Source organism: Macaca mulatta, chromosome 1 (genome assembly GCF_049350105.2).
Source record: "Macaca mulatta isolate MMU2019108-1 chromosome 1, T2T-MMU8v2.0, whole genome shotgun sequence".
In the NCBI taxonomy this organism is placed as follows: domain Eukaryota; kingdom Metazoa; phylum Chordata; class Mammalia; order Primates; family Cercopithecidae; genus Macaca; species Macaca mulatta.
This window is the reverse complement of record NC_133406.1, coordinates 216,036,609-216,060,841: the sequence shown is the minus strand read 5'-3', so window position 1 is coordinate 216,060,841 and position 24,233 is coordinate 216,036,609. Positions and strand designations below refer to the sequence as shown.

At 53.3% G+C, this 24,233-nt stretch overlaps 1 protein-coding gene across 8 annotated transcripts in view; it reads right to left on the bottom strand.

The window, feature by feature from the left end:
* Window positions 1-24,233, bottom strand: part of RUNX3 (RUNX family transcription factor 3) — a 66,926-nt gene that overhangs the window by 6,269 nt on the left and 36,424 nt on the right. For all 8 annotated transcript variants that reach the window (XM_077968806.1, XM_077968809.1, XM_077968818.1 and 5 more), the window contains 3 exons: window positions 22,955-23,111; window positions 14,565-14,669; window positions 1,371-1,529 (listed from right to left, as the gene is read on the bottom strand). In XM_077968806.1, the coding sequence (XP_077824932.1) occupies window positions 1,371-1,529; window positions 14,565-14,669; window positions 22,955-23,111 (421 nt within the window). The remainder of the gene's footprint in view (window positions 1-1,370; window positions 1,530-14,564; window positions 14,670-22,954; window positions 23,112-24,233) is intronic.

The window sequence follows — 24,233 nt, the reverse complement described above, 5'->3', positions numbered from 1 at the left end:
TCTTAAGAACAGACCTCCAACTCATGGGCTCAAGAGCTGAGAGTCTCAAATGCACTAGTTCCTGGGCTCAGAGAGGCTGGGCCTGGGGCTTCTGCCCACCTTGGTGTCTCAGCTGGACCAAGGCCGGAAGTCCTGAGCTCAGGCCAGAAGGGGAGGGGTCCTCTCTTCACACTAAGGGCCTGCATCAAGCCCCCGGCTGCTGCACTATGCCTGGAACAATGTCAGTAGAGGGACCCAGTTGGCCCCCACCTCAGTGTGGCACTGGAGAAGGGGGTGGGGCAGGCAGACCGGTTGGCAGCCCTTTTCCAGGCCCCCTTGTCTGTCCCCTCAGAGGTACAGAAAGTTTTTGGGAACAGGTACTGTGGAGACTCTGGACCTGGTCACAGATGGGCTGTGTGACCCGAGGGTGGCTCTGAACCTCTTAGGCTTCTCAATTCATTCATCTGCCACGGGGTGCTAACCAGGCCCGGGGGAACTGAGAAAGAATGGGCACAGCCAGTGATGGCAGCCAGCCGCCTGCCTCCGTCCACCAGGCTACCAAGCACCCTTGGCACCCCACCTAGCCCGAGGGCCGGTTGTGCACGCAGCCTCCCGTGTCCCCAGCTCACTGACTGAGAGAACAGAGGAGAGATGCAGCCAGCAGCCATTTAACGAGTGCCTACTATACGCTCCAGGCACCTCGGTAACTCCAGCAGACCCGCCTGAGGAGTGGCTGCAGCTGTGCTTGCTGTACCCGTCTAGGCAGTGGAGATGGAGACCCCGGCTGTGTCTTCCCTTCCACCTCAGCTCCTCCTGTTTGGGAGGAAGCGCTGGGCAGGGCGGGAGACCTTTCCCAGGAATGCTATGTGCCTCTCTAGGTTGGAATGTCACTTAACAGTGTGCAAAGTTTGTGTGAGTGCAGTAATGTCGTTTGAATGCCATCCCAGCCCTGGGCAGAGGCATCCGCCACCAATCCACTTTCGGATGAAAAATCGGAGGCTGTGGGACAGGGGTGGGGAAACCGTACACGGCAGCAGCGAGTCTGTCACGGCTCCTTGGACAAGTCATGCCCCAATTTTAATAGGGGCACTATGGGGTTAACCCCATTTCCCCAGGCGCAGTGAACTCCTAGTATGCAGATTCCTGGGGCCAGGCACCGGGCATGTGCCAGTAACGTCAGTAAGTGTTTGCTGAGTGAATGAATGACGGCCAACACACAGCAAGCCCAGAGGAACTGTCTGCAGGTGCCAATAAGCACCAGCAGCTCCTCCACAAAACAAGGGGGTGCAGTGACTGATCCTCAGACAGGCTTTTGGTCTGGGGCAGATTGGACCACATCCAGGACCTCCACCCCCACCTCGCCCCGCTGCAGCCCTCCCTCCGTGCCGTACCTTGGATTGGGGTCTGCGGCTGGCTGCTGAAGTGGCTTGTGGTGCTGAGTGAGCCTCGGGGGCTGGGCGTGCTCGGTGTCACCCGCATGCGCAGCCGTTCCAGTTCCCCAAAGCGTTCAGGGAACGGCTTGGTCTGGTCCTCCAGCTTCTGCCGGTGCCCTGCAGAGCACAGGGAGCCCATCAGCTGTTGCTTCCTGAGTCTCAGTGGAGACAGAAATGCCTCACTCTGCTGGGAAGTTCTTCCTGAGGTCTGACCTTAGCTCTCTGCTGGGAGAACCCTGAGGTCACCACCGGCCTCTTTCCAGAGGTTTTCAAACGCCTTTCTGAACAGAGAATGGTTGTTATGTCCTGCCCCACATATCTAAACCTCAACAACACACTGTGATCTAAACTAAACCTCAACAACACACTGTGATCTAAACCTCTACAACACCCGGTGACCTAAACCTCAACAACACACTGTGATCTAAACTTCTACAACACCCGGTGACCTAAACCTCTACAACACGCAGTGATCTAAACCTCTACAACACACTGTGATCTAAACCTCTACAACACACGGCGATCTAAACCTCTACAACACACTGTGATCCAAACCTCTACAACACACGGTGATCTAAACCTCTACAACACACGGTGACCTAAACCTCTACAACACGCGGTGACCTAAACCTCTACAACACGCAGTGACCTAAACCTCTACAACACGCGGTGATCTAAACCTCTACAACACGCGGTGATCTAAACCTCTACAACACGCGGTGATCTAAACCTCTACAACACGCGGTGATCTAAACCTCTACAACACGCGGTGATCTAAACCTCTACAACACGCGGTGATCTAAACCTCTACAACACCCGGTGATCTAAACCTCTACAACACCCGGTGATCTAAACCTCTACAACACCCGGTGATCTAAACCTCTACAACACGCGGTGATCTAAACCTCTACAACACGCAGTGACCTAAACCTCTACAACACACGGTGATCTAAACCTCTACAACACACTGTGATCTAAACCTCTACAACACCCGGTGATCTAAACCTCTACAACACCCGGTGATCTAAACCTCTACAACACCCGGTGATCTAAACCTCTACAACACGCGGTGATCTAAACCTCTACAACACCCGGTGATCTAAACCTCTACAACACCCGGTGACCTAAACCTCTACAACACGCAGTGATCTAAACCTCTACAACACACTGTGATCCAAACCTCTACAACACACGGTGATCTAAACCTCTACAACACGCAGTGACCTAAACCTCTACAACACACGGTGATCTAAACCTCTACAACACGCAGTGACCTAAACCTCTACAACACACGGTGATCTAAACCTCTACAACACACGGTGATCTAAACCTCTACAACACACTGTGATCTAAACCTCTACAACACCCGCTGCTCTAAACCTCTACAACACCCAGTGATCTAAACCTCTACAACACACTGTGATCCAAACCTCTACAACAACTGTGATCTAAACCTCAACAACACCCGGTGATCTAAACCTCAACAACACCCAGTGATCTAAACCTCTACAACACGCAGTGATCTAAACCTCTACAACACACTGTGATCTAAACCTCTACAACACACTGTGATCTAAACCTCTACAACACACTGTGATCTAAACCTCTACAACACACTGTGATCTAAACCTCTACAACACACTGTGATCTAAACCTCTACAACACGCAGTGATCTAAACCTCTACAACACCCGGTGATCTAAACCTCTACAACACGCGGTGATCTAAACCTCTACAACACCCGGTGATCTAAACCTCTACAACACGCGGTGATCTAAACCTCTACAACACCCGGTGATCTAAACCTCTACAACACCCGGTGATCTAAACCTCTACAACACGCAGTGACCTAAACCTCTACAACACCCGGTGATCTAAACCTCTACAACACCCGGTGATCTAAACCTCTACAACACACGGTGATCTAAACCTCTACAACACACTGTGATCCAAACCTCTACAACACGCGGTGATCTAAACCTCTACAACACACTGTGATCTAAACCTCTACAACACACTGTGATCTAAACCTCTACAACACCCGGTGATCTAAACCTCTACAACACGCGGTGATCTAAACCTCTACAACACCCGGTGATCTAAACCTCTACAACACGCGGTGATCTAAACCTCTACAACACCCGGTGATCTAAACCTCTACAACACCCGGTGATCTAAACCTCTACAACACGCAGTGACCTAAACCTCTACAACACCCGGTGATCTAAACCTCTACAACACCCGGTGATCTAAACCTCTACAACACACGGTGATCTAAACCTCTACAACACACTGTGATCCAAACCTCTACAACACGCGGTGATCTAAACCTCTACAACACACTGTGATCTAAACCTCTACAACACACTGTGATCTAAACCTCTACAACACGCAGTGATCTAAACCTCAACAACACCCGGTGATCTAAACCTCTACAACACGCGGTGATCTAAACCTCTACAACACGCGGTGATCTAAACCTCTACAACACGCGGTGATCTAAACCTCTACAACACACTGTTTAGCAGAGGAGGAAACTGAGGGCCAGGTATAGTGGCTCACGCCTATAATTCCAGCACTTCAGGAGATTGAGGTGGGAGGATCAGTTGAACCCTGGAGTTCGAGATCAGCCTGGGCAACTACTGAGACCCCTGTCTGTATAAAAATTTGAAAAAAAAAAACAACTTAGCCAGGTGGGGTGGCACAAGCCTGTAGCCCCAGCTACTGGGAAGACTGAGGCAGGAGGATCACTTGAGCCCAGGAGGTGGAGGCTGCAGTGAGCTGATTGTACCACTGCATTCCAGTCTGGGCAACAGAACGAGGGCCCTAGATCTAAAAAAGGAAACTGAGGCAACACACATGAGACAGTGGCTCATGCCCCCAAGGGAGGCAGGGAGATAACCCAGGAGCACTGCCCACCTCTGCCTCCCAGCATCCCAGCCTGCCTTGCACACTGTCTCCCATGTCTACAAGAACAATGGGAGGTGGCCCCAGGATGGGACTGCAGGCTTTTCCAGCCCTAAGTCACTCAGGGATCCCCAGAACATGCCTTCTCTCTGGGCTTCCGGCAGAAAAAAACTCCACCAGGATGCTGGCCAGAGGTGTAGGGGGCTTGCGTGAGGGACTAGACGGCCATCTGTGCCTGGAAGCTGGGGTCAGGGACGAGATGTCACACCTGGAGAAAACTGCCAGCATTTCCCACTCCCTATCTGCCAGAGCCCACACAGGAAGAATCCCAGTCTCACATCCGAGGGCTCAGAGGTGCTGGGAGGGTCAAAGTGGCCAGGCCCCCACCCTCCTGCAGCCTGCTGAGGCCGAGGGACACTTCTGGAGTGACGTCAAGCTTGCAGGGACCTCCCCTGCCACACACACTTTTTTAATTACTAATTTTACATTTCACAAGCAACATACGAATATTTACAAAAATAAAAGCATTACAGATAAGGCTGTTTCCACCCCTCTAAGCTCCTCTCCAGAGTCCCCACTGTGACCAGTTTCTTTCCAGACATTTTTCATCTTCCAGGAATGGAAAACGCAGAGTAAGTTTCTCATGGAACTCCCTTGAACGGTCTCAGCCTGGGCATGTCATTCTGTAACTTGCTTTTTTAGTAGCACACCTTGGAGCTCAAACTCAGTATCTGCAAAATGGCGAGGATGACACTGCTATCCCTCCTTCCTGCTGGCCACTGGAGGTACAGTTCACTCCGCTGTCCCCTCCACTCACACTTCAGTTCTTCCCAAGCTTCCCCTTTAGTTCCCTTACACACCATGCTCCCCGGAACGTCCCTGTTCACACCCCCCAAGTGGCTGCGGCTTCTCCAGGGCTGACCTGAGGAAAGGACCGCTCCCTTGGAGGACTGTGCACTCCAGGGTTCGGCTGATCAACCCTAACATGGTCACAACCATTCTGCCTCACATGACTTGGAGGGAGGCTGCCAGGCAGGCAGGGTGGCCAGGCCCTCTTTTACAAGTAAGAGAACTGCAACTGCAGAGAAGCGAGGAAGCTTGTCGGAGGTCACACATGGAGCAGAGGGTGGGATTTCCTGGACCTGGGACCCTTTAGAAAAGAAGGTGTGGGCCGGGCATGGTGGCTACATCTGTAATCCCAGCACTTTGGGAAGCCGAGGCGGGCGGATCACCTGAGTGAGGTCAGGAGTTTGAAACTAGCCTGGCCAACATGGTGAAACCCCATCTCTACTAAAAAAAAGTACAAAAATTAGCTGGGCATGGTGGTGGGCACCTGTGATCCCGGCTACTCGGGAGGCTGAGGCAGGAGAATCGCTTGAACTCGGGAGGCGGAGGTTGCAGTGAGCCAAGATTGCACCACTGCACTCCAGCCTGGGTGACAGAGCAAGATTCCATCTCAAAAAAAAAAAAAAAAAAAAAAAGATGTGGAAGGGGCTGAGGAGGAAGAGAAGGTTTGCCTAAGGCCTTGGGTCTAGAGGAATGTGTGCATTTTCTAGATTGGCAGAGGGAGAAGAGGCAAGATGTAGATGGGAGGTAAAACAGAACTCACTGTGCTTCCTGGGGCCTGGACATGTGATTCCTGGGGATTCGAAAAGTGGGAAAAGACTGTCAACCACTGTAGGGCATGAGGGGACAGAGCCTGAGGCCTTGCGTGGGCCTGATTTCTGATTTTCAGAATGGGAATGCAATGGATTCTGGTACTTGTAGGCCCCCAAGCTCCCTACACATCCATGTTGGAAGCTTGAACGGGCATCTGGGAGCCTCAGAAAGAAAGCAGGGGGCCTGGGAGCCACAGGGGCTCAGCCAGTCACCAAGAACAGGGAGCCCCACCTTCTCCTCCAATGAGGCCCCAGACCAGGAATCCATGGGCCACTTGGTGGCAGGAATAAGACCATTTGGTCTCTGGCCAGGCCCCCCACTGCTGCCTCCCGGGACCCTTGGCAACAAAGGGGAAAACATGGCCTGGGGGCGAGTTCAGCCGGGGTCTGCAAACTCAGATGCCCTTGGGGATGGGGCAAGTGGGATGGGTGGGGCCTGGGCGGATGGGGAAGGGGTGCCTTTTGGAAGGCACCTGACTGCTACCCTGAGGAGGGCAGGCCCAGTACAGCCAGAGCTTCCAATTCCAGACCCAGTCTTCAGCCCTAACAGGGCTTGGAGGAAATGTTGTCCTTGCTCCTGAGGCCACTGGAAATGGCAGGGAGATGTGGATGAGCTGGGGGACAAGTGAGCAGAAGAATCTTAACAGGCATGAAGCCCGCCATGTGGATGTGGGGACCACAGACTGATCCGACGACAGCCTGAGTGCAAAGGATCTGGGTGTCTTAGTCAGCCACAAGCTTGAAGGGAGCCAACAGGGCTGGTGCAAAACCTCAGGCCTTGTCACTTTCGTCACAGGAGAATAAAGTCCCCTGTTTCTGAGTCACACAGTGTACACAGAGTGTTTACAGTTACTCCCGCGGCCTGGCGGAAGAGGGCGGGGTTCACAGCCAGCCTGGGTTCGAGGACGGGTCCTGCCACTTGTAGTCTGGTGGTCTCACTCAAGTCACACTCCCTTCCCCCACCCCAAGCTGCGGTGTCCCCATCACACTGTCTTTGTGGGTTGAGGTGCTGGCCTAAGGTGTGGACACTTCTAGCCACGTGGGTCACCACCATCATGACCATCGCTTTTATCTCTGCTCATGCCCAAAGGAAGCAGAACTATCATCTCCATGCTGGAGACTGGGGTGCGGAGGCCAGGATGCCAAAGTCATGTGAGGGACACAGAGCATGAGCAGCAAAGCAGGATTCATACCCGGGTCCCCTGACTCCAAGCCCAGGGCTCTTTTCCTGACACTTTCCCTTTTGTTCCCATTGTTCAGAAGGGGCCACTGAGGCTTCACCATGAGACCGACGCTGAGCGGCTGTTCCAGGACCCAGGCTGCGGGTCAGGTAATCTGACCCCAGAACCCATGCTCCCGCCATATGCTCTCTTGCCCTCCACAGGGCAGACTTCCCGGAGGAGGGGAGTCCAGCAGCACTTCGGAAATTGCTTCCTTGTTACTGTGGAATGCTGGAGCCACTGCCAGGGAGGGGCAGAGGGGAGCCAAGGCGGCCCCACGTGGCCAGGGCGCCAGAGAGTCTCAGAGCCACGGGGCTGGGGCCCTCACACTGGGAAGAGGACAGAAGTTCCTGTGCCTGAGGAAAGAAGATGGCCTTCAGAAAAAGCCTCTTTCATTCAGTTACCCAGAGCGAGAGCTGCGTGGGGAGCTCTGGCCCTAACCCACTCCGTCACTTGGGGCCCAGTCCTGGTACGCCTCAGTTTCCCATCTGTACAGTCTGCCCACTGAGGCCCCTTCCTTTTGAAAGTCGCTGATTTAAGGTAGCAAAGATCAGTCGGTGGTCAGAGGGGCTCCAAAAAGAAAAGAAGGCCAGGCTGCTGGCCCCAGGGCCCACCCACTACCACTTCTTCCTGCTGCTGCTGTTCCTAGTATTTCTCGAATAGTCTCTGCCCCCGAGTCTTCAGAGCCTCAGCTCAGGACAGCCTCTGCCAGCAATGCTTTCCTGTCCTGTGAAGCCCAGTCCAGGAGCCCCTCCGCCAGGAAGCCCCCTTTCTCCAAGAGAGCCCCCATCGCACCTCTGCAGGCTAGGACTGCCCTTTAAAGCAGTGGCCAGCAGGAGTGGAAGTCATCAAAACGGCAGCAGATGCTCCCTAGGCGCTTCCTCCACTGCAGCGTCTAAGCTGCTGGCACGCACCGTCTTGTTTCGCCTTGCAACATCCTCTTAAGTAACGTCTGCCACCATCCTATCATATGGGTGAAAAAACTGAGGCTCTGGACAGCCAGTGAGCTCAAGGTCATGCAGAAGACACATGGCCACCTGCTCTCCCTAGAGCCTGTGTTTTGACCATCAGGACTCCACAATAGGTGTTAGGGCCCCGTCCAGCCCCAGGGCCCAGAGCCGCCGTCTTCAGGCCCAGGAGAATAAGACTTGGGAGAGGAAGATGAGAAGGTCTCAGTGGACTCCACCAGGGGCCCTTCCCTGCTCTGAAGCTCAGGGTTGAGAGTGCAATTTCCAGTCAAACCCTGCTCTAGCCCACCAAGTCCCTCTCTGCCTCCGGACCACAGTTTCCACATCTGTAAAGTGGTTATCATACTGTCTAACCCCTAAGGGTGCCGGCGAGCTGGAGGACAGGCCACATGTTTTTAAAAGCAGAGGATGGAGACAGCTGGGGAAAGCCCCGTGTTGGCCCTCAGGGCCTGTCCTGGCTGCTGTCAGCCTCCAGCTGCTGGGCTCAGATCAGACAGCAACTCCAGCATGGCCTGGATTAGTGCCTACAGCCCTCACTTATGGAGGGCAGATCCCAGCCTGCCCCTCCCAAGGACCCAGCCGCCCCAAGCTCATACCAGGCAGCTCTCACCCACCCGTGGTCATGGTCTTGGGCAAGTCACTCTTGCCCTCTGGGCCTCAGCTGTCTCATCTGCAAAATGCGGATCACACCTTTAACCCCCGAGGGTCAGGAAAGGTTTCAACAATGACACAGCCCGCCAGGCCTTGGCCTTCGAGGAAGGCGTTCTGGGCTCCCATTCTGACTTGGCCATCTGCTCCTAGGCAAACAGCTCCTTTTTGACGCATCTGTGCAGTGGCGGTGACCAACCTCACAGGCATATGATAAAGGCCAAAGAGGGGGCAGGAATGCTGGGCCGCAGCCAGGCTGGGGACTCACCAGGGTCACACAGTGTGGGAGCTAGAGGACCAGGGCTGGATTCTGGGTTGGGGCTCCTTTACCACTGTCCCCAGGGAATCCTTCACCACCACCAGCCTGGCCAGCCTGGGGTCCCACCCCCACCAGGTGCCTCTGGGGAAACCAAGAGACCATCAGGGTTACCCCCTGCCTCCATGCAGGCCCAACACAAGCCTCTATGATAGGAGTGGCAACCATTTTAGCAGGCATCCATGATGTGCCAGGCACTGTGCAAGGTGGGCCATGCATTTCGTCTCCAAGGGTCTCATCCCTCTGATAGGCTGTGACTATCACCCCCGTTTTACAGATGGAAAAGTGGAGGCACACAGCCAAGGTCACACGGTGTGTGGCACCCCTGAGATTCAAACCCGGAAAGGCCACACACTCTACGGAGCCCAGCTGCTAAGGTCATCGCTTCCCAAGGCCTCCACAAGAGAAGAGCTGGGTCACCTGGCCGTAAGGTCCGACAGGCAAGAGGCCAGCTCAGTGTTCAGCCTCTTGGGAGAAGCAGAGTCGGGCAGGGCCACAGGAACAGCATCGTCGGCTGGGGACAGTGTGGGCTCCAATGACCAGGCCCTTCACCCATCTGAAGCCACTCGGCAGCCTTCTTGGCTGCCTGGTGCGGCTGTGACCCAGACACAGCAGCCACTGTCTGCCCAGCAGCAGGGTGGGGCGCCGGGCCCGAGGCCGGCTCTGCGGCCTGTCAGGAGATTTACACCCGACTCTTAACAGCCTCGCGGAATCGCAGGCGGGTGCCGGGCCTGGGGTGGTCTGCTGTGAATCGGCCCCCTGTGAGCAGATGAAAGCCGGGTCGGTGGCTGGGCAGGGAAACGGGCTGGCCGGGGGCCAGCGGGCAGGGAGGCCAGCGGTTCCCTCCCGGGGCTGCAAGTGGGGCTTCCAGCGGCCTGGGGTTGATTAGGAGAATCCGGGAGGTCTGTGGTTAACCCCTTCCCTCCTGCTGGGCAGACTCCCCTCCCCTGCTCCTGGCCCAGCGGACACTCCTGGAGGTTGTGGGGGTCTTGGGAGCCAGGGACCTGGAGCAGTTGCCTCTCCTCGGCCCAGGAAGAAACTGCAGAAATTCTTAAGGCCCTCAAAGACCCAACTGTGGGCTTAGGGTCACTCCTCCTGCCCACGCCAAGCCCTCGGCAGCCACTCTGCTGGCTGCCCACCTCAGGCCCCTGGAGGCCACCTTTGAAGGTCACCTCTTCAGGCGGCCTCCCCACCCCACCCCTTGTCCCATCCCTTGCACCCTCCACTCCTTCTCCCAGCTTTGTTTTTCTTCATAGGACTTCGCACTACCCGAAATGACATTAATGAATCATTTGCTTATTCATCAGCGATTTATGGAGCGGCTATGAAGGGCTCCTGCCTGCATTCCCGGGGTCTAGCTATACCAAGGCCTGGCAAACCAGAGAAAAGAACTCTGCCCTTGTAGAGCATAAACAATAGAGGGCTGGGCACAGTGGCTCACGCCTGTAATCCCAGCACATTGGAAAGCTGAGGTGGGCGGATCACTTGAGGTCAGGGGTTCAAGACTAGCCTGGCTAACATGGTGAAACCCTGGCTTTATTAAAAATACAAAAATTAGCTGGGCGTGGTGGCGTGTGCCTGCAATCCCAGCTACTCGGGAGGCTGAGGCAAGAGAACCTCCTGAACCTGGGAGGTGGAGGTTGCTGTGAGCCGAGATCTTGCCACTGTACTCCAGCCTGGGCAACAGAGCAAGACTCCATCTCAAAAAACAAAACAAAACAAAATGGGAGCAATGAATAACAAATGAAACAAATTATCGAACTAGGTAGCACCTTAGAAGGTGGTAGTGGTAAGTGCTCGGGGTGACCTTCAAGCCAGGAAGGAAAAGGGGAGAGGTGAGGAAGGCTGTGTGTGTGTGCCACTTGAAACAGGGGCGCTGCTGAGAAGTGCACAGGCTTTAGGGTGTGAAGGAGTGGGCCATGCATCTGGGGGTGTCCGGGGAGGAGTGTTCCAGGTAGAAAAAAGAGCAGTGCAAAGGCCTCCGAGGCAGGAGTGTCCTTGGCAAGTTCAAAGACCAGCCAGGAGGCCAGGGTGGCCAGAGCAGGGTGTGGGAGGGAGGGCAGGGGGTAACGGGCACAGGCTAGGTGGGAGTGAGGTCCGTTCCCCCACCGTGGTCCATGCCAGACTTGCCAGGTGTCGCAGCCCCTCCTGCTGGGATCCTGGACCCGGCTCAGCAACCTGCTTCTTAACCAGCCCCCAGTGACTCTGAGGGACACCAGCACTGAGAACCTCAGAAACCAAGGCCACACAGGCAGGAAGCCACCAAGCCAGCCTTCAAACCCAGCTGGCCACCTGGCTGCAGGCCGGGCACGCTCTGCAGGGCACCAGAGGGGAACGACCTGGCCACAGAACCCACAGCCGGCCTCAGGGATCTACAGATTCCCAGTCCTTGGCTTCCAGGACCAGCCCCTACTCCCACTTCACCCCACAGCAGGCTCAGATTTCAGAGGGTCGGAGGTGGCAAAACAGGAAAAAAGCCGAGAAAGGAAGTCCAGGAGCACAAAAGGCCTGTAACAACCCACGAAGGCTGTGGGGCACTTCCTGGGGCCAGGCCATGGTCAACCCAGTCAACCTTCACAGCGACTCCCCAAGGCAGACACCAATACCATGCATTTGACAGCTGAGCGCACTGAGGCGAAAAGGCCCTTCCAAGTGGCCCTCACTTCCCGGAGCCCCCGGTCGGAGCCCCCAGGGTGTGCTGACGGTCACTGTGGGCAAGAGGTTTTACGCCCTGGCCTCTATCTTCTCCTGGGGCTGCCCAGCAGAGCAGTTAATGGGGATTTTGCACAGGGCCTGGCACAAGGGAGGAGGTTGCTCAGTGACCAGGAGCCACCGAGCTGGTCCCTTCACTCTTATAGATGGGGACACTGAGGACCAGAAAGGCCAAGGATTTGTCCAAGGTCAAAGACAAAGGAATGGGGCTGCAACCCAGGGTATGGGGGGCACCTGATATCAGGGCCAGGATATGCCAGGGACTGGAGCAGGCAGGTCCTAAGGATGGGGGACCTAGTAGACTGCCCCCCCGGCACCCCATCTCTGCTCTGTTTTGTAAATAAAACCATTGATCCAGCCCCTGCCGGGGCCCAGAGAGGGAGGCCACCTGTTGCAGGTGGTGCAGCAAGCCTGGCCTCTGATGCCACGGGTCTCCAGACCCAGCCTCTGTCCCTCCCTCTTGTTGCCTCATCCTGAGTCACCCCTCTACCTCTCAGCTCACCCCAGAAAGGGCCATCTCAGGTCTGGGAGACCCAGGCAGGGAAGAGCAGGCAGGGGATTCCGCTGGAATCTCCCACAGGCAGGGCTGAGTCTCCACGCTCATCCAGGGGCCCCAGCAGGGCAGAGTGGGTGGCTCTGGGGTGGGCTGAGCTGAGCATGGAGGGCTGTCAGAGGTGCCAGCCTTGCTCGGTCCCTTGGGATCTTCCCACCAAGCCTCAAGACCCCTATCCCGAGCATCTACCAACTGGGTGCTCCCCTCTTTCTGGAGTGGCTCCTGAGTGCCACATCCCCACCCTGAGCCCAACTGTGGCTCCTGCCCATGCTGACCCTGCCACCTCCTTCAATGGAGACTTGATGCCTGCAGTTCTATTACCAAGGCAGCCACCCAGCTGCTGCCCATGGGAGAGCTCACCGTTGACTAATGGTGGTGGTAGGAGTGTAGGAAGGGGGCTGGGTACTGAGGACAACAGAACGCTGCGGACCCAGTGACTCATGGGACCCCTCTGTGCTATGGCCATGTGCTGTCCACTCGTCGCCCCGACCTCCAGGCCCGCAGGGTGGGTGGCATCATCACACTTCATGGAGGAGGGAGCTGAGGCCCAAAGAGGTCAGTGACTTGCCCTAGGTCACACTGCAGATAACAGCCCTGGCTAAAGTGACAGATTACCCGCCAACCCCCACCGCTAAGAGATTTCTATAGAGTTAGTCATTGTTTCCTCGCAATAGCATCATGAGGTAGCTGCTTGTGTGAATCTCATTTTTCAGTTCAGGAAACTGAGGCATGGAGATGACTAGCCCAAGGTCCCACAGCCAGGAAGGCTGACTCACAACCTGCTCTCTGCACTATGGTGGTCTACGGCTCACGAGGGCTTCCCAGCCATCACTGCCTTGAGACTCTGGGAGTCACCGATCCAGTTCTCAGGTGACAAAACTGAGGCCACAAAGAAGACATGACTTGCCTAGGGTCATGAAGCCCAAGGCCAAGAGCATGGGCTGGTCCATGTCTGATCTCAGCAGGAAGGAACCGGCAGGAGTGTGGTCAGAGCAAGTGCTGGCTGGGAGCTGACCGTGCAGGCCTGAGGATGTGTGCAGGGGCTCAGGGCTGGCAGAGGTGACCCTGAGAGCCCTGGAGAGAGACTCTTCCAGGTCTGCTGGGCTCAGCTCCAAGCCTTTCCCAAGTGGGCAGATGCTGGGATGGGCCCAGGAATTGGATGATGGGGTGCCAGGCCCAGCTGACTCCCAAGAAGGGAGAGGCCAGCCCAGGGCGAGGCCTCCTGCCCCAGCCCTGCTCAGCCTAGAATCTTGTGTCTGGGAAGACTGAAGCCTGGCGCGCTTCCCTGCACCTTGCACAGCATTAGGTCCTATTCAGGTACCCAACTCCCTCAGGCCTGGATTCTCTCCTCACTAGAACTTGGGTGACCCCTCTGGCTCTGCTGTCCCAAAGATCCCATTCAATAGTGACTTCTAAACTGCAAAGGGTCACATTTCTGAGAAAGAGAGGGGCAGGCCAACCCTCAGTGCACCAAGCTGAAAAATGCCTCGGGGAGGTGGATGGAGGAGCTCAGGAAGCTGGCTGGCTCTGTTTCATTCATTCACTCATTCGTTCTGCGGACACAGAGCCTCGGCCTACCCTCCCACTTCCCCAGCCTTAATCTGACCTTCAGCAAGCAGAGAGAATTAAACACAAACTTGCTTTGATGGACCAGAATTCCCTGCTCGTAGGGTCCGGGTGCCAGGGCTCTGGGTGACCTGAGCGAGTCACACGCTAAGATTCAAAGACCCAGTTTCCAAGGAAGAGACCTGGCCTCACATCCAGGCCAGCCCCTGACTTTTGATCACTCCCGCCCTCCACCCATCTCTCAGCCACCGGCAGAGAAGCTGGGGGCACAGTAAAGCAAGTCTGGCCCAAGCTCCATCCAGAAACACACAAGCACCCCACAAATGCCACATCTGAAAGCTTTCTCCATCCTTTTCCTTTCCTGGACTCCCTCAGCAGTCTCCACGGACAGTCATCTCCACTCCCAGCCTCCTCGCTGGCCTCCCACAGACTCATGCTAAGCCCAGATGGTTTAGGGGTTTGCCAGCAGGCACGCAGTGTGTGGGGGCACAGAGCCAAGGACTGCAAACCCCCAGGAGGGCTCCATCTGTCTGACCTAGCTGCCGTCCTTCCCGCACTGGACCCTCCTCCCCCATGCAGGGGCTCAGGGGCTCGGTGGCACTTACGTCTGGGCTCCCGGGGTCCGTCCACGGTCACCTTGATGGCTCGGTGGTAGGTGGCCACTTGGGTGGGGTTGGTGAACACAGTGATGGTCAGGGTGAAACTCTTCCCTGGGGAGAGTGGGGGATAGAGGCAGGCAGTTGGCACCTGGAGCTTCCACAATACCCTGCTCTCCCACCTGTACCTACTCCTGGAAGGCCCTAACTTTCAAGAAGGGGCACTCTGTCCTCTTTCAACCTGGGCAAAAGATAGGGCTCTGGGTGAAGCTCAAGCTGCTGGGCTTGGCATTCAAGGCCTGGGGGGTCTGATGCCAACTTTGTCACCTCCCTGCCCCATGCCGTGGCCACCCTGGCTTATGTTCCCTGCTTCTTGGCCTTTCTGCTGTCTCTTCTATTCAGAAACCCACAGGATTTTACGGCGGGGAGCAGGATGGGTATATTCTATTTTCTGAAAGTAATTGGTGATCTTTGTAGAAAAATTCAAGAACATAGAAAATACAAACAAAGAAGAAAAGATCCTCCCACGGTTCCACTAGCTGGAGATTGACACCGTTACCATTCGGCGTTTTCCCTTCCAGCTCTTTTTGTATGGGTTTGTATATTTACACAGTTGCAGTGCTACTAAAATACAGATTTTCATGCTTTTTTTTTTCATTTAACATCACATCAGAAGTACTTTCCCACGTCATTAAAACTCCATAAACTTCATTTTTAATGGCTGCGAAATATTTCAACTCAAGGAAGCCTCATCTTTTATTTATCTACCTCCTTACTCTCGGGTATTTACATCGTTGCTAATTTCTTATTGATGTGTGCAGCTGGAGCTGAAAAAGGACTGATTTGGGAGCTGCAGACATTTCTTCTGTAGACACAACTGTTATTTCCAGAATGTTGTTCTATTTTTAGATAGACATTTGGCTCCAAAGTCTCCATTCAAAATTCCTGAGAGGGGAAAAAACTTTTAAAATACTGTTTTGTTTTTTTTTTACCATTTAAAATAAAATGAAAGTGACCTTCTGTTTATAAAAATCTTTGTCTGCATCTCTGCTTATTTCCTTAGAATAGATTCCAAGAAGCGGTGAGTGATTTCACGGCAGCAGAGGGTTGGGACATATTATGGGCCCTGATCCCTCTTGGAGGGAGATGACTCTCTGGAGAGATTTAGTCGTCACCCTCGCCTGTGAGGCTGCGTCACACCCCAGGGACGTGTCTATCAAGATGGAAGATCTTTTACACTCTCTTGATTTTGTTTGGCTTTTTTTCTACTACTAGTGAGACTGAAACTTTTTATATGATTATTATCCATCATAATCCAACACGTATTATTGCTTCATGTTCTTTTAGTTTCCTGTGAAGGTTTTAGTGCCTTTTAAAAATCGCTATATATTAAGCTTGTTAATACTTTCCATGCTATATTTGTGGCCATCAGTTTCCCGGGGGCACCGGCCTGCACAGTTTGCCTTCGCACGCCGGGCAGTTTTTCATTTTCACTTCTATTTCTTGTTCTTCTGTCATTTTATGTTTAGACAGGTTTCTCCGTGTAGAAAGCAGTTTATGAAGATTTACTTTCAACAGTCTTCTCTCTACTTTCTACAGTGAATTCTCTGACGTGTCTGGGAGCTTACGGGTCTGGGTAAAAGTCCTCCTCTCACCCTATTCTCTATTATGATCCACAGCCTCATGCTCTGTGAGATTGGTGGCAGGGAGATTTATCCCCCATCCCTGCCTCTGGATCCCAAGTACAGGTCTGGGAACTCCCTGTGGGTAGGGGCCAATGGTCTCACACTCTCACCTGTACCCCAGGGCTGGCACTGGATGGTCACCGAGGGAGGCTGCCCAAGCGCATCCCTCTGGTGTCCCCCTGACAAGCCTCCAAGGTAAGCAGGTAGGTTTCAACATCCCCATGTTGCAGGTGGGAGATGAAGCTCAGGGTGGAGACCAGTATCTCACAGTTCTCTTTGCATGGCCGGGTACTTGTTGGTCAACTGATCAAGTGAAAAGCCTAGACCCAGAGGCAGGAGAATCCAGAACAAAATTAAACCAGCCAGGTTGCCAGGAGCCATGCCACAGGACTCAAGGCCCTCTGAGACACCAGGGGGAATTTAAAGCTCAAGACCCACTGAGGTGTGACTCTAACTGGGAAACGAGGGGTTCTCTGGAAGCCTTTTCCTAAGGCAGCCGGCTGAGGCAGGGATGGAAATTCTGACTGCACTTGCCCCCGGAGCCCCAGGTCAGAACAGACCTGGTCTCCCACTCTCAGGTCACAGGGCCGCTTTGCATGATTTCTGGAAGCAGAAAGTGTAGATGGTCTAGGGAAGTGCCAGGCAGACGCCTCGGGCTCCCTGCCCGACCACCCGCTACTGCCTTTCCTCACTCTGAGGTCATTTCTCTCCTGGACCCCTTCCTCCTGTAACCAGCCCAGCACTCTCCTGGGGTCCCTGAGCCTCTGACCCTGCCAGCATTGTCCAGCACCTTCTTGGTTATGATGGGGAGTTTAGGCAGACAGCCCAGAGCCCTGGGGGCCAGACTCTGTCCCGGAGGACTAATGGGCCCCAGTGCCCTGTCACAGGGCCTTGGGCCCACAGCAGCATTTGAAAGTTTACTAAAATGCTCCTTCAGGTCACCCACCTTCTCAGTCAGGCCTTCCCTGGTCACTTTATCTACTTTATCTGAAGTAGGCATTTTTAATTTTAATTTATTTTTTTGAGACAAGGTCTTGCTATGTCACCCAGGTTGGAGTGCAGTGGCACGATCATAGCTCACTGCAGCCTGGACCTCCCTGGCTCGTGATCCTCCTGTCTCAGCCTCCTGAGTAGCTGGGACAACAGGTGAGCGCCACCACGCATGGCTAATTTTTTTTTCCTTCCCTCCCTCCCTCCCTCCCTCCCTCCCTCCCTCCTTTCCTTCCTTCCTTCCTTCCCTCCCTCCCTCCCCCGCCCCCTTCTTTCTTTTTCTTTTTTCTGTTTTTTTTTCAAGCTTTTACTATGTGCCCAGGCTAGTCTTGAACTCCTGGGCTCAAGTGATCCTCCCGCCTTGGCCTCCCAAAGCTTTGGGATTACAGGTGTAAGCCACTACGCCTAGAAGGCGTTTTTAACTTGGCTCCATAGAATTGAACGAGCCTGAAAACTGGGATAGGAAAAAATTACAACTGTATTGTCCCTAACCTCTAACTGAAATTTAGCATCACTCTCAAGCATGAGCGTAGGCAACAAACCACAGAGGTATTATCAGCCGTACCTGTGACCTTGTCACCAACAGACGTCACAGATACTTACATATCACATTACAGTTGCTGCAGATTTCTCTAAATATTTTTTATGCTCGTCACAACTTCAAAATTATGGTCGTCATTAGACCCAATGCTAGATCTTATTTAATACACTGAACAAAACAGTACATTTACCACAATTTTTAAAGTATTTTGCTATGTTTTAATAGAATTGGTTTCCATTGTAATACTGTGCATTTGATTTTACACCTTAAAAAAATCATTATTCTGAGAAAGGTGTATGGGCTTCACCAGATATCAGAAGGGCCCATAGGAAAACAAAAACAAAAACAAAGGGCTAAGCAGCTCAACCTGAAGTACCACAGGCCCTCCTACTCCCTTTCTCTATTCCCTCCACCTGCTGGAATTTTTTCACAATGTGTATGCTTTTAATAATCCATCTACTCATTTTGTCTCCTTCTACTAGATTATAAGCTCCCCAAGGGCCCCAGTTTCTGTCTTGTTCATGCGGTGTCTCCAGCCCCTAGGACAGCATCTAGCACATAGTAGGTGCTCAACAACATTTGTTAAATAAATTAAAGGCGGAGATAATGGCTCCCATTTTGCAGATGAGGACACTGAGGCTCAGAGAGGAGCAGTGAGTTGAGCAGGTCACACAGTATCCAGGCAGGACTCAGAAAAGTCAGAATGTGCCGGAGCCTGCCCCTCCACACAGGTACTAAGAGAAGTGAGAAGCCCCCACTCCCACCAGGTAGCAAACCACATGCCACCCCTGAGGTCACCAGCACACCTCAGCCACTTCCACCAGCTTCTGAACCTGTCACCACCTCTGCCCAAGTACAAAGGAGAGGAGTGTGGGGCCTAAGAGGAGGAGTGAGAGGGAGGGGCAGGCGTTGGGACCTCAGGAGACAGGGAGCCTAGGGAGCAGGGGTGGGAGAAAGCTGTCGCCCTGAGTGCCCCTCAGCTCCCCTGGCCCTGCCCAGCTCTCTCTCTGCCCGGCAGCGGCAAACCCATCCATCCCTCTCTCTCAGCGTCTAGATATAACTCCGTGCAGGAGCCCTGGGCAAACCTGCAATCTGTCAGGAGCCCAGGAAGTGTAAATCCAGGCTCTCTGAAGGCTGGCCCTGGTTGCAAGGGAGAAGTCTCGGTCTCGGAAATGGGTTTCCTTTAGGGCTCCAGAAACTCCTCCAGCACCCACCATGAACGAACCAGGGTGGCAGCGTGGCCTCAGGCAAGTCCTTGAGCCTCTCTGCCTGGGTTCCTATGTGTAGAAGGTCCCCGGCCCACCCACAGGAGCTGCATGGGCGGGGGAGGGGACGGGTCTGTCTCAGGGGACCTTGGGGTTTTCTCAACCTCAGCCAAGAAGCCATCCATCTCTCCCCCAACCAGTGGTTTCCCTCAGCCTGCACCAGCACACCGCACCCCGAATCTCTGTGGACATACGGTTGCTTTTTAACTAGTTGATCACAGCTCAGGAGACCATGTGCTTTTCATTTTCACCTAGGCCAGTGGCCGCCTGCTAGAGGGGCATTTTAGGGATTTGCAGTGGCGTGTGGTCACCACAGTGCTGGGGTGGCACTGCCAGCGTTAGGGGTGGGGTGTGTGTATGTGGTGGGGTACGCCAGCACCCAGCACTGCCCAGGGTGGTGAAGATTCATTCTTCCTAGGAGGGAAAAACTTGCTTATAAAAGTCCTCTGGCTGGGAGTGGTGGCTCATGCCTGTAATCCCAACACTTTGAGAGGCTGAGGCGGGAGGATCGCTTGAGTCCAGGAGTTCAAGACCAGCCTGAGCAACACAGTGAAGAACACCCCCATCTCTACGAAAAATAATTTTAAAAAATCAGCTGAGCGTGGTGGCGCATGCCCATAGTCCTAGCTATTCAGGTGGGAGGACTGCTTGAGACCAGCAGGTTGAGGCTGCAGTGATCGCACCACTGCACCCCAGCCTGGGTGACAGAGCGAGACCTTGTCCCAGAAAAAAGTAAAAGAAAAAAATTCTCTGAGTCATGAACCTAATTCAGTTTTACATAAAATAAGGGTTTTTTTTTTTTTTGGTACTTTTAATATCTACTGAATTTTCCAGAAGGAAAGACAGTTCTTTTTTCTTTTTCTTTTTAAATTTTGTTTCGCGCTTTGCCAAAAGTTGTTGACAACTTGAGAAAGTCATGGTATTGGCCAGGCCAGGTTCAGATTGAGTTCTGCCACCCTGCCTGTTCCCTCTGCTGTGGGCTTCTGTGTAGAGGGCATTCGTCCACCTCATGCAGCCCTCTGGCCTCAACATTTACATATTCAAATCAGGGTTTTATTATAAACTACTTTTCCTTTTCTTCTCCATCATAGCTATGGAATAACGTAGTTTGCAACTGCATGTAAATAGGGAGGTTACGTTATTTACACATTTCAATGTAGAATAGTAAGGTTTGATACAAAATATATATTGTATAAGATAGACTCCTTGCGTCAGGCAGGGCAGGGACCTCGGCCCTAATCACTGCAGGAGACAGCAATGACCTGGTTTTCTTCCCTTCCTTTTCTTGGTTCACACCTTCAGCCCTATCGTAAGAGCTCTGTGGTGTTACTGGGTGCATGTCTTTCATGGAAAGCCATCTTCCTGGAATTCAGACAGAATGTAGAACTTGTTTCTGAGGAAACAGGCAGAGGTTTCCACCAGACTTCTCAGTTCTGGCAGAAGTCAGAGAGCCAGGCAAGGGTTCTGGGTCCCAACCCCAGACCTTAAATCCAAAGTGTCCCATCTCCTAAAGTGGCCCAGATTGTCACTGTCAACCGCTGACTGTTCTCTCAGGTGGGAATTTCCCAGTTGGCAGGATGGGCACTGCAGATGTGTGTCTGCATGCCAGCGGACCCGGCACCCTCCTTCCTCCCTGCCAACCGCCTCCACCTCTCCCACTCAGCAGCTCACACCTTCTGGGTTTCCCCCACCCCCGCCCAAACCACACAGTAATCAGAGAATCAGTGGCTGTCACCACTCAAAGGGACCTCAAAGTCCTCCTCCAGTCCCAAGCATTTGAAGTAACAAAATCTCTAACATGTATCCAGCTCTCAGTATGCGCCAGCTGATACACTTGTATCAATTTCTCTAACCTTCCCAAAATCTCATGAGGTAGGTATGATTATCATCCCCATCTCAAAGCTGAGGAAACTGAGGCACAGACTGGTTAAGTCATTTGCCCAACATCATCCAGCAAGTCATTAGCAGAGCTGGGACTCAAATACAGGGTACCCGATACTAGAATGCAGGCTCTCAAAGACCTCGAGCCTCTGAAGGCTGAACGCCTCAGCCACAGTTCCTCAGACATCGGAACTCCTCCTCAGATCACTTCCTGCCTCCCAGGACCACTGAGACTGGTTATGGACCACTGAGAGGAGATGGATGAGAGAATGGTTTATAAACTCAGCCTCTTGCATCTCCCAGAGCCACAATCCCTCCCTCAGCCATTCCTGCTACAAGGGTAAGCTCCCAACCAATGCTTTGGAAACCCGTTTCCCTCCCTGCAGGCCTGGGGAGCGGGGCTCAAAGTCTGTGGGTACGAAAACCACTAAAAAAAATCATTCTCAGTGTGCAGAACGGCCAGACAAGGTCTCGGTAACTCAGAAAATCGTCGTCTCTTCTCTTTATCTCACTTCCCAGGAGAGGGAGTGGGAAGGAAGAATCAAGTTCCTGATGCCTTGTTGGGCTCCCCGATCGACAGCACCTTCTGCCTGCCTCGCAACAGGCAGCAGCTATAGTGCCCCTGACACGCACCTGGGCTAGCAGACCTGGCCACTGCCCCGCAGTCAACAGAGCCGTCAGCCTTGTCTGCCACCGACCAGGGACCAGTGACTCTCCTCTCAGGGCTGGGATTAAGTTGCAAAGGGTTTGAGAGATTGTGGATGACAAAAGGGACTTGGAGACTAATTAGGAGCAGCAATGAAAGCTTAATTCATAAAAGGAAACATTTTCCATCCATCAACCTGCAACCAGTTAAGGGCACCGTTTGAAAGAAATCTGTGCGTGGGGAAGGGAGCCAACAGGAACAGGAAATGTTTGAAAGAATGTAAACTATTTCAGTTTCATAAAAAGTAACAAGTAAACAGTTATTACATGCAAATAATGTCCTGGTTTTAATTAATGCTGAAAAGTCAAAATATGGTTGACATTTGTATGTATACATTGAATGGCTGGAAAGGAAAAAAATGGTGCCCAGCTGCCTATTTCAGAGCGGGACTAGCGGCTCAGAAGGAACTAGAACCTTGAGAAGGTCCTGTTTATTGGTGATGAAAAGCACAGTTCTGCTTCAGCCTGCGTGGAGTTGGGGAGCAGAGGGAACCCGGCTTACTTCTTAACAAAGCTGGAGGCGGGCCTGATGCTTGGGAAGGGCGACTCCCATGTCTCCTGGTCTTAAAGGGCCAGTGGACCCTCAGGCCTGCATTCCACAGGGGCAGGGTTTCTAGGACTTTCCCACCCAGGAGTTAAGTGATGATGGGTTTCAGGTCCCAGAAGCCTCCCATTCAACAGCCCCCCACCCCTGTCCCGCCTTCCTTCTACTGCCCAAGGTCGGTCAGACAGGCAGGGTGGCACACCAGCCTTGACTCTGGGGCAGGAGATGGCAGCCTTCGAGCTGTGCTTTCCAACATCTAGCTGCATTAGCTTCCATTCCAGACCACCTAGGGCTCAAAGGGGCTGGGAAGCTGGGTCTGGGAGACCACAGCTGGAGAGACGGAGCCTGAGGTGTGGGGGAGATTCTGCCCCCTATGGAGAGGGTGGCTGGGGTGCTTGGGCCCCACCCACCAGGCACTTGTCCTGCAACCGCCTTGCTGAAAGACCTATAAGCTCCCTTTTTGCGCCTGCTAATCCACCATTTCGTGCCAGCATTTTTTGTGAGACCAGGTGTGCTCAACCAGGAAAGAGGGGGTGGCATGAACGGTTTCAGGAGTTGGTAAACCCTAGAAACTGGGAGAAAACTGTGTCTTTTTCAGGCGAGAGACTGTAACTTTCCTCACCCCCTCAAAGCGATCTGTAACGTCCTACAGGATTACAAATTGCTGTTTTTACACAGCTGCGTCTAGGGACCTGTTTTTCGGGATTCTAAGGCCCCTCTTTCAACCTCCTTCCCTGCTGCCTCTGCCATTGCCAATGCTGAACTGGCGAGGCCTCCCTTCCACTTACCTCGCCCACTGCGGCCCACAAAGCGAAGGTCGTTGAACCTGGCCACCTGGTTCTTCATGACGGCCGAGGCGTTGCGCAGCTCAGCGGAGTAGTTCTCGTCATTGCCTGCCATCACGGTCACCACGGTGCCATCTGGCACGTCCCCCAGTGCCACCACCTGAAGACATGGGGCAGGGGGGATGCAGGGGGACAGCTTAGAAAGGAAGAGGGAGCCCAGGGAAAGGAAGGGAGGGGCTGGGCTGGGCAGCTCCCCTAGGTCCCAGGCGCACTGCGTATTTCTCCAATGCAGGGTGGAGAAGAGGCTTAAAAACAATAAAGACCTTCCCTCAAATATCACAAAAACAAGAAGATGGAATCTCAGACTTCCACACCAAAATCCTAGATCAACTGCTTACATAAACCGTGTCCCAAGAAATCATCCTTTCAGTGAAATCTCAGCCAGAGCTGTGAAATCAGCTCAGTCACTATGATGTGGGGTGCAGTTCCCCTGTTGTCTTCGGCTGCAGCGAAAGAGGAATCAACATGCTCCTAGCAACGAAGTCGCCAAGCGAAAAAGAGTATCAACAATAATAACAACAGGGCTGCTACCCCCACTCAATTTATGCAAGAGCTGTTTAGGGCATGAAATTTGGCCCTGAAGTGTGGACGAGGACCAGTTTATTGGCCTTTGCAGAGCCTAAATTCGTTATGCAGAGAAAATGCAGAATGCAAAACTCATTGGTGTTTTGAAAAAGGTCACCCAGAAAACCCCTTTAAAGTGAGAGGGGGTCTTTTGATAATGGAAGGATGCACCTGCTGGGAACTGCAGGATGGGGGTGGCGATGTCCTCCTAAACACCATCTCCCCCAAGTCCCCCACCCCCAGGAGCACGGAGAGGCAAATGCCTTTTGAAAAACAATCAGACTTTAAACACAGCCACAACCATTTAAACGTGGCCGCCGCGTGCAGGGACTGGGGATCCATATGGTAAAAATTTCAAGGAGAAAATGTTTGGGATCTGATTAAAAAGGCCAGATTTCCTGTCAACATCCTGTCTTCTTTTAATTTCAAAGACTCCTTTTAAGCTCCAAGTGACAGTAAAACCTCCGATCTGACGATCTGACGATTAAAGTCACACGGGCCTCCCCCCCTCCCGGGGAGATTTCCCCCACTGGTATTTTAAGATGTCACCCGAGAGACCTCAAAGAGCCACTCATCCTTTTTTTCCAATTTGGAGTCGTCTTAATGGGAGCAGTGACGGCCTCAGCTGCCAGCGGTCGCCGCTTCCAGCCACCTCGGG